Genomic DNA, 10,180 nt, shown 5'->3' on the forward strand with positions numbered 1-10,180 from the left:
TGATTTTTTTCATTGATAGTCATTCTGCTGTAGATTTGCTGGTGTTTTGGGATCGTTGTTCTGTGTATTGACCCAAGCCTCTACAGTGTCTTTTAGATGATGAACAGTCCCAAATCTTCAGCCCTCCACCACCACGTTTTACAGTTGATATGATGCATTTGTGCTGATAAGCTGTGTTTGTTTGTTGCCAAGCACTGTGCATTATGGTCAAACATCTCTTGTTTAGTCTTATCTGACCAAACAACATTATTCTAAAAGTCATAACTTGTAACTGAAAGAAATTATTTGTTTCTACCATGACTGTATGATGTGTGCAAATTTTGCACACGTCATACAGCCCCACATCAGCCCCCACACGACGTTTCCTGTTCCAGACAGGACAGTGTAACTGTCAGGGACAGAGGAAACACAAACCACCTACAGTAGAGGGTTAGGCATCAGATAGTTCTTTTAGTCTACCTAATCCTAAAACTGAGGTCCAACAACACATTAGTGAAGAAAAGCTTCTTAGCTCCTATTGACATTTTTAGGTTTGTTGCTTTCATTATTGTGATGTCTAAACTGCATACTACTGTGTGCTGATGTTGTGAGGGGGATGGGGACATTTTCTTAATGTCTTGCAATCCAGAGGAACCTGTTTATCCATAAAGCAATGAGGTTTCTTTGTTACCTAACTCATTAACCTTCTTCTGTGCTAGAGCTCCTGAAACAGCACTAACCAAAAGTTGACTTATTTTTTTTAAAAAAGCATCAAAAACTCACTGTGCAATAAAAAAACATGTTTCTTTTTACAATACAACCCTTTATTAAACACACTTCTATGATACATAGCTGGACTAATTCCAGGAAAACAGAAGGATTTTTTTAAAGACCACTCAAACAACATAAGTCATGAATCCTCAAAAAGGTAACCATGGCAACAAGATTTTTTTTCCCCTGGGCAAATTAAACTGTGGACAGGCACACTTTTAAAGCACCATTTGTTTCCAGGTTAAAATGGAAGCATGACTTTTGTGCGATCAGTTTGTTAGGCAGAGGTAAGTGAACAAATGCAACATTTACACATGCATCATATTTTAAATTTGCACGATAGTGGTAATGATACCCGAACTAGTCCGATTTTTTATTTCTGGTCATTTTTTTCAGTTGCAGCAAGCTTTCATACTTCTTGCATCACATGATTGTCTTTGGTTGAAGATTTGCAGGCAAGATTTGATTTAACCATGTCTACTAATGTGATGTAAGGCCTATTAAACATTCAAGTAGAATTAACACATAAAAGCTGTGATCAGCTGTAAAAAATGATGTGTCTAAATATTAAACATGTTAAAAACACAGTTACACAATTTTCCACCAGTCCTTGGACAGTTTAAAATGTTAACATTGATAGTCGGCTACAATTAACATTTATACACCTTACACACACAGAAAAACATATACAGTAGAATTAAGTACCTCTTAAATAATTTTTTTATGTAGCTGCCCAAATTATTCAGGTCCATAAATTTCCATTTAGATAAAGTGCGGGTGAGAAATTTGCATTCACTCACCATCAGAATGTGTATGACATTCATTTTTGGGCTTCTAATGATACATTAGAACCATTATTTTTCCATGTTGAAATGATGATTCAACACACAACTGCAAATAATTTTAAAAATAAGAACTAGGTGAGCAAGTTTGAATTTAATTTGGGTTTTCCCTACAGGATCAAAATTATACATACACCCCCACTAATATTTGGATCAATGTCTCTTAACAAGCTGCAGAGAAACTAAACACTTGTTAAGCCATCAATACACCTTTGACATAACTCTGGATGGATATTTCTTGGAATAAATGGTACAGTGTATTTAAACTGGCCGATTTCAAGGCATGTTATTTTGTGTTTTTAACAACTTGAATTCTCTAAATTTGTGTGCGATGTAATTCCCAGCTATGAGCTCTGACTTCCAAGACAATTTGCATGCAGCGTAATAACACCATACCAGCTGCCAATCATGGTGGTGGTAGCATCATGCTGTAGGGGTGTTTTACTGCCAGAAGTAGTGGTAAGCTTTAAAAAGAATGTGGAACAATGAAGGACTATCTTAAATTTTTTAACTTCATATCAAATATTGGGCACATTTGGGTGTCCCAACCAGAATATAATTCCAAATAAAAATCAAAACTGGTTTTGGAATTAATAAAGGAGGTTAATTTTTTATGGAAATCCATGGACTATAACTGAAGGCAGAGTCATTACCAGAAAATCACCCAATTGTAACAAACTCTACCATGTTTAATAAGAGGAGAGGTCAAACATGCAGGCACAATTGTGCCAGAAGCTTGTTGATGACTACAAATACCTTTTGATTTCTCTGCAACATGCTAGGATACATTTAACAATACATTAGGGGTATATCTATGTTTGAGCCTGTTTGTATTACTTTGACTCAGATTGGAATAGAGAAAACCCACAATAAATTCAAATGTGTGCAGCAAACTCTGGTTTTTCAAATTCATTGAAATTGTGGTACAATTATACTTGCCCATATTCAGGCCGAGGATGAGTGTTTGGAAACTTCTGACTAGCAATGGTTGATTCTAACATGTCTTACAGATGTTGAGGCATTGTGTTCTCAAATGTTTATCAGAGTAAAACCTCATCCCCTATAATTTCTACAGAGAGTAGGGGATTTATCAAAGACTTGCAAATGATGTGAGCTAAAACAATCCTAAAACAGGCCTCAAACGCATTAAGCTGACAGACACCTCAGGGCAGACCATGCAGTGAGAAGGTGAGGAGAGGATACTGTTCATCATTTGATTATTTTATTGACACCCTGCAAGCATGTGATTGTGTAAAAATGTCTTTAAGGCAAATGTGAGTAGTTAAATATATACATTCTTTCTTTTACATGCAGCCGAGAGGCTTTATTTTATTTTATTTTATTTTATTTTAAGCTACTCTAGCATACAGCAGCATTTTTTGGAAAAGTAATTTATGGGGGGCAATGGGTGGCTCAGTTGCTAGAGCAGGTGTACCATGTGCAGAGACTATAGTCCTCGACAAGGTTGTCCTAGGTTTGATTCCCCGTCTCAGGACATTTGATGCATGTCTTCTCCTTCTCTCTGCACCTTCTTTCCTGTCAGCTGTCTACTGTTCAATAAAGGCCACTAGTGCCAAACAAAAATCTTTTAAAAAGTTTTTTTTTTTTTTATCAGCAGCAAGATGATCAGTTACAGAAGAAAACAGACACATTTTAGAGTTGGATGTTAATATGTGAGACAGCAGCTTTTCCTGCTTACATTACTCATCAAGTTAAAGGTGTGCTTCAAGGAGTTCATCATTTCAAAAAGGTTGAACTGCCTTTGCATTAAGTCACTGTAAGTGGGGACAAATGAGAATAGTGAAAATTTTAAAAAAGAAATGGTAAAAAACATACAAAAAGAAGTTGTGACTGGGAGTGTTCACCCTTAAGGCCCATCTGGAAGGTGCTGAAAACCCACTCCCAACACCTTTAAGATTTTAAGGAAGTTATAGTACCATGCTGTGAGCACTGGAGGCTGAAGCCTGAGCACGCTGCACCACTCCAGGACACTTCTCCCTCTTCTGCAGCTTGTGGTTTTGAAACAAGCCCTCGTTTCGTGGAGCACCATGAGTTCCATCAGGGAACGTCAATAGCCCTATAGACAAAAACATATCAGACCATAACCAAACGCAGGGACACAGTATTGATGTTCCAAAAGATACACTGTCACAGCGGTGTAATGCACTTGCCATATCCCTCAACACGGCCATCTTTGAATTCTCCTTCAAACTTCATGCCATCGTACCGACTGAAGACTCCTGAGCCTTGAAATTTTCCATGAGCAAATTCTCCTTCGTACCTGTCATGGTAGAAATTAGAGCTGGTTGTGTATGTAACCTATAAGGGGATTTAACTGTGCGTTCTCTACACACCTGGATGCATCTGTAAAAAGCAGCACACCAGACCCGTGGAAGAGTCCGTTCTCAAACTGGCCAGTGTAGCATGTTCCATCCTGAAATTTGAGCTGACCAAGGCCATGTCTCCGACCTAAAATAATGAACACATACAGCTTACTGGCTAAAACGGATATTAATTTTTAAAAAAAATCCAGGACCTTGCATAATTGTTCATACATTTAACTGTTACAACTACAACATGTTATCGGGATTTAAAGACCAACACAAAGCAGAGCATAGTTGTTAGGTTTAAGGTATACAAATCTGAAAAGTGTGGGTGGAAATGGATTTAGACCCTCTTGAGTGAACAACTTATAGAACCACTTTTTGACACAAATAGCAAAAGGTCTTTTGGCTATTTCTTAATTGCATGGCAGTATCAGTTAAATCCACAAATAAAGCCAGGCCAAATTTGTTGGAGAAATGAATGTGAACACAAATTTCTTAAGTCTTCACAGTCTCCACAGGTTCTAAATTGGATTTAGCATTAGACTTTGACTGGGCCATCCTCACACATAAATATGTTCTAATCTAAACCATTCTATTGTAGCTCTGACTACATATTGGTATCTACATCAGAATCAGAATCAGAATCAGCTTTATTGCCAAGTTTGTACTTACAAACAAGGAATTTGACTCCGGTACACTTTGCTCTTTTGTTCTGTTTTTGCATTACAGAATATACAAATTTACAATGTACAATATACACATATATAATAAAAAGGTGCATTTTCAACATCTGTATGCTGTTGTTTGGTACTCTATTGAATGTTCAACAGAGAAACAGCGTGGGGGAAGAAACTGTCTCTGTGGCGGCTGGTTAAGGAGTTTCACGGACAAGTCCGATGAGATGCAGTCATTTGTGTACAGGGAGAAGAGGAGTGGGGATAGAACACACCCCTGGGGGGCACCAGTACTTATTGATCTGGATCGGGAGAAGATGCTCCCCAGTCTCACCTGCTGCTGTCGGTCCGTCAGGAAGCTGTTGATCCACTGACAGGTGGAGGCTGGGACGTTGAGCTGGGTGAGCTTCTGGTGGAGGATGTCTGGTATGATGGTGTTGAAGGCCGAGCTGAAGTCTACAAACAGGATCCTGGCGTACGTCCCTGGGTGGTCGAGGTGTTGCAGGATGAAGTGTAGACCTAAGTTAACAGCATCATCTGCCGACCTGTTTCCTCGGTAAGCAAACTGCAGGGGGTCCAGCAGGGGGTTGTGATGTCTTTCAGGTGCTTCAACACCAGCCGCTCAAAGGATTTCATGATCACAGATGTCAGGGCTACAGGCCTGTAGTCATTTAATCCTACGATGGTGGGTTTCTTGGGAACCGGGATGATGGTGGATCGTTTGAGGCAGGAGGGGACCTCACATTTCTCCAGTGATTTGTTGAAGATCCTTGTGAAGATTGTAGCAAGTTGATGTGCGCAGGCTTTCAGGCATGATGGGGAGACGTTATCAGGTCCTCCAGCTTTCTTTGTTTTCATGCGCTGAAAGAGCCTATTTACATCTTCCTCAGAGATCTTTAATGCAGGCAGAGGATCTGAAGGTCGGGGGTTGGTTGTTTTACAGGTCAAATTTGTTCTTGAATGGGATGTGGAGGGGATGATTTGAGGTGTGAATGGCTTCTTGTCATGTCTGCAGTAGAAGCCATTCAGACAGTTGGCCAGGAGACGACTCTGTTCAGGATGGGTGGAGGGGATCCTATAGGCAGTCAGGTTTCTCAGACCAGACTAGCTTCTCTTGGTTGCTTTGATGTCCTTTGTTAGTTTGTTCCTGGCCTGCCTGTACCGCGCCCAATCTCCACTGCTGTGAGCTTCTTCCTTATCCCTGCGCAGATTCCTGAGGTGTGGAGTAAATGGCTTGCTGTTCCCAAAGGTGCAGAAGGTCTTGGTCTGCACACACATGTCCTCACAGAAACTGATGTATGATGTCACCACATCAGTTAGTTGGTTTAGGTCAGTGGTTGAAGTTTCAAAAACAGTCCAGTCTGTGCATTCAAAGCAGGCCTGTAGCGTCTGCTTTGATTCCTCAGGCCACTTCTTAACAGTGTGAACCTTGGGTTTGGAAGTTCTTAGTTTCTGTCTGTAGGTTGGGATGAGGTGGATTAGATAATGGTAGGTTGGGATGACATGTTAGTTGTATGTCTTACACTGCTCACTGCTTGTATCGAACTGCAAGTGGGATTTCTCATAGTTTTATTTTCACAATTCAATTTTTCTTGTCCTTCTTATAATAATAATAGATTTGTGGGGTGCAAAAACTAATGGCAGATGTGTCAACAGATTCTCCCTGAGCCCTGGATCTCTGCAGCTCCTCCAGAGTTACCATGGACCTGATGCATCCCTGATTAATGGTCTCCTTCCTTGGAGTATAGGTTTAAATGGACGGCCATGTCTTGGTCAATATACACTTGTGCCCTACTCGGGGCAAATAATGGACTGAACATTGGCCTGTGAGACGTTAAAAAATCTGGATGTTATTATATTGCCTAAAATCAATGTAAACCTCTCTATAATTTTATCTCTGGCCGGTCTGCTGAGTTCTTTGGTCTTTATGATGCTGCTATGACCTCTAAAGCCTTCACAGAAAAGTTGCATTTATACTTGGATGAAATTACACACAAGTGGACAGTATTAAACAGGTGACTACTAAACAGGACAGTTGACTGCACAGAACTTTATTTAGTGGTATCAGAAAAAATGGGCTAAATACAAATGCACACTTTTCAGATTTTTATTTGTAAAAATATGTATCCTTTTTCTTCCACTTTACAATTATGCACCATTTTATGTCGGTTATCACATTAAATCTCCATAAAACACATTTAAATTTATGGTTGGAACATATGAATACTTACATAAACATACATGAATACTTTTACCAGTGTAATGCCTGGTACTAATGTTGTAATATTAGGATAGAAGGTAGAACTTAGGTAGAACTTGTTTTGTCTAAATAGACATGTTTACTTGCTTTTTTATTAAAGAAGTTTCCAATAAAGAAAGGTAACTTTTTATTGCATGTGTAATTTGATTTCTTGGATTTAAACAACCTTTTACCACCTACTGTGAGATAAAGGTTTACTAAGTAAATTAGGAGTCCCATCTGCTTCCTGTGCAGGTGGGAATTATAGCAGTCTAATCCTCCATGTTTGCACTTATTTCCACAGTAGGACCCCTGCTGGGACACAGCTCGTGGAGTTTACTTCCACTGAGTTGAATACAATTCAGTGATGAATCTTGTAACAATTTCTAGAGTCCATCATTTACAACTTGCCTAAAAGTGCAACATTAAATCAAAAGAGGAAGCTGAATCTAATCAAAAAATAAATATATATAATAGGAGTTCCTAGTCCCAGAAAAATTAGAGCTGAAAACACAAATAGATGAAAAGGATGGGGTGTCAAGTGCTATGCCTGATTTATTTTCTCTTAGAGGACTCTCTTCAAACTCCTGAAGAAACCCAATCTATAAAGTTAGGTGCAAAGAGGATTTGCTTACACTCGGGGTGACCAATGATAGCTAATTCGGATTTATAAAAATAGCTTGAACCTGCAAGTGTTTGCGCATGTGAGAGACTTTCAACAGATACGTATCGTTATCTTCTTTCCTAAGTGTGAAAAAAATGACAAAATACTGTAAAAGCCCACAAGAGCCAGAAAACGCTGCATATTGCTAGTCGAGTGTTTTTACAGTTAAAAAAGTATGTTCCTGAAATATATCTAAAATACAAGTCAAATGAAAATTTTACTTGTAGTGGATCTCAGCTGTTTTAGAAAACACATGCTCTTTGTATTTGAAACCTGCAAGACATTTAAGTCAATTTGACACTAGCATAATTTAGTTCCCAGTGTCAACGTATACCAAGGTTTTAGAAAGTAACCGTTTCAAAACTACAACATTTTCCACCACATCGTTTCTACAGTTGTTCTTACAGTTGTTCCTACAGCAGTATAGAGCTAAAAGTAATGCATTAATGCAGCAGGAAACTTGCTCTATCAAGAAATGAGGAACCAAGAAACCCCTGCTGTCTTCTTAGGTGCATATGACATAAAAGGAGAGACCAAACATGTATTTGTTTAAATTTTGTCATTGGTGTTTTTTGTTCTGCCTTTTTGTTGTTGTTGCATTTATTCTGCAATAAAACATTTCAATGAGCTTTTACCAGCTTTTTCAATCCTGTGACAATGTCCTTGTTTAAGGTTTTGGTCCCTTCTAGGATTAAGTTTGACATCATTGGATTAAATAGATGGCATCAAAAACAAGACAATTAACTGTTTATTTATTGCAAAATAAAACTCCAATGTCTCAAGGAAAGAATACCACATTTCCCAGTTCTATAGATGTGACACAGAGGAGGTTTAAATATGATTTTATTATTGTTCAAATAATTTTTTTAAGTAACATTCTTCTTCTGAGACAACAGACTGTCTTGTTTCAGTTTGGTTAAGATAGCAGGTTTGATCTATCAAGAAACTGTGAGTTTTCTGTATAGAAGAGAAACAGGACTATCTCACCATCTTTCCACTCGCCGTGGTATTCCTCCCCACTGGCATAGGTAAAAGATCCTCTGGTCAAAGTCATGGTGCTCCTATTTAAAAGGCACAAATACAATCCTTCACAAATAAACTAGTGGTTAGTTGTGCACAATCGATTACTGAAATATCATCATAATGAGATTAGTCTTGCTGTTTCTTCGCAAAAGTTCAAACTGACCATAGTTATATGCAGTTATATTGCTGGAAGGAAGGTACACAAAGGTGTTTTCTATAGCTTTTTGTCGTGTCCAGTCAATATGTTATTGGGGTTGTAAAAATCATCATTATTATTACAACAGTGGATGGTTAGCCAATTAAAGTGAAGCTGGTATCCAATGGATGTAATCTCAATTCTTGCTAAACTAAAGGCCTTTTCCCTGTTTTTTAAAGGAATCTGTACTGTGGTTGACTGTCTCAATTTCAAGATCTAAAACAACAACAAATCTGAACTAGACTATTCTAGATCGAACAGAGATTATTTAAAACACAGTCTGTGTGTAATTCAAAACTTTATTCTGTCTTGAAACACACACACACAAACACACACACACATATATATATATATATATATATATATGTGTGTATATATATATATATATATATATCTATATATAGATATAGATTTATATCTATATATATATATATATATGGTCATATAGCTATATAAGACAACTTTATAGGAGCACTCGCTAATTTTTTCATTATGGACAGAAGCGTCAACAGAAAATCAGCCTAAAAATGCATGCCACATTGATCTGCAGTCTTTATATTGAAGGATAAAGACACCTTGGCACCTGTTATTGCAACTGTCTGTTGGATGTGTCTTTTGTAGATCACTCACACTGAGGCAATATCCCAAATATTGACTGGAACTATATACGCGCAATTGCATATATTAATAAAACAGATTACTGCATAATCCGCTTATTATTGTTATTATTTTCTTTTTAAAATAATTTGCTGCTTTGGAGAATGGCAGCCAAGTGTAATTTTACCCTTGCGGTCGCCATTAAATAAATAATTCATCCCACAAACACTGAATCGTTCCCAAGCAATATTAACACTACCCAACTAAACCTGTCAATATGTTTCGATCAATGCAACCCTCACGTAGCTACATGTTGCTGCAAATGCTGTCGCCTTGACTGAAAACCGAGCCTATTCAAATTGACCAGCACCTATATCGATAGCTACGCATCAGTATGAGGAACAGAGTAGGCACCTAAAGGTATATCATTATTTACCTTCCCTCAAAGCTTGTCGTCCCCGAAGCATGGAAACCGCCGTGTAGGACAGGTGGGGCGCAAATAAATGAAAACACGGGCTGATAAAACAGATGCCGCATTCATATACTGCCCGTAAGCTGCGAAAACGTGAGGGAAATTGCAAAATCTCTTTCAAAAACACAGGCGAATAATATAGAATATAGAAATAACTTAAGGTCTTTATATACTTTATCCAACAATGATTCAGTTTATAGTGTGTTGTATATAGCTACCTTGTCTCTGCTTTCAATAGTACGAAAACTCGTGCGTCCCGACTGTCACTGAAAGCAACATTCACTGATGGTGCAGCAGCTAACAGGCTGGCAGTACAGACGTGTATACTGTCAAGAGTTTTCGCTATTATTTGTTAACTACTTGATTTCTTCTGTGCTTGTCACAACCAGTGTGTAG

The 10,180-nt window shown here is 38.2% G+C and overlaps 1 protein-coding gene across 2 annotated transcripts; it reads right to left on the minus strand.

Annotated features, from left to right (window-relative positions):
* Positions 1-781: 781 nt before the first annotated feature.
* On the minus strand, positions 782-10,030 carry morn4 (MORN repeat containing 4). Of its 2 annotated transcripts, XM_047351550.1 has the most exons (6): positions 9,749-10,030; positions 8,484-8,557; positions 3,947-4,061; positions 3,764-3,873; positions 3,530-3,669; positions 782-3,367 (listed from the first exon to the last, which is right to left on the minus strand). In XM_047351550.1, the coding sequence occupies exons 1-6, from the start codon at positions 9,847-9,849 to the stop codon at positions 3,365-3,367; spliced, it is 543 nt and encodes a 180-aa protein (XP_047207506.1). In that variant the 5' UTR covers positions 9,850-10,030; the 3' UTR covers positions 782-3,364. The 2 variants fall into 2 exon arrangements, with proteins under 2 accessions (XP_047207506.1, XP_047207505.1); XM_047351549.1 differs by having other exon boundaries at positions 782-3,669.
* Positions 10,031-10,180: the final 150 nt, after the last annotated feature.

The sequence above is a fragment of the Girardinichthys multiradiatus genome, chromosome 22 (assembly GCF_021462225.1).
Source record: "Girardinichthys multiradiatus isolate DD_20200921_A chromosome 22, DD_fGirMul_XY1, whole genome shotgun sequence".
In the NCBI taxonomy this organism is placed as follows: Eukaryota; Metazoa; Chordata; class Actinopteri; order Cyprinodontiformes; family Goodeidae; genus Girardinichthys; species Girardinichthys multiradiatus.

Coding starts and splice junctions, on each gene's coding strand:
- morn4 (XM_047351549.1), bottom strand. CDS start 9,849: ATGCGGCATCTGTTTTATCAGCCCGTGTTTTCATTTATTTGCGCCCCA. Junction 8,558..9,748: donor ACGACAAGCTTTGAGGGAAG/GTAAATAATGAT, acceptor CCTTTTAAATAG/GAGCACCATGACTTTGACCA. Junction 4,062..8,483: donor CCACGGCGAGTGGAAAGATG/GTGAGATAGTCC, acceptor TCATTATTTTAG/GTCGGAGACATGGCCTTGGT.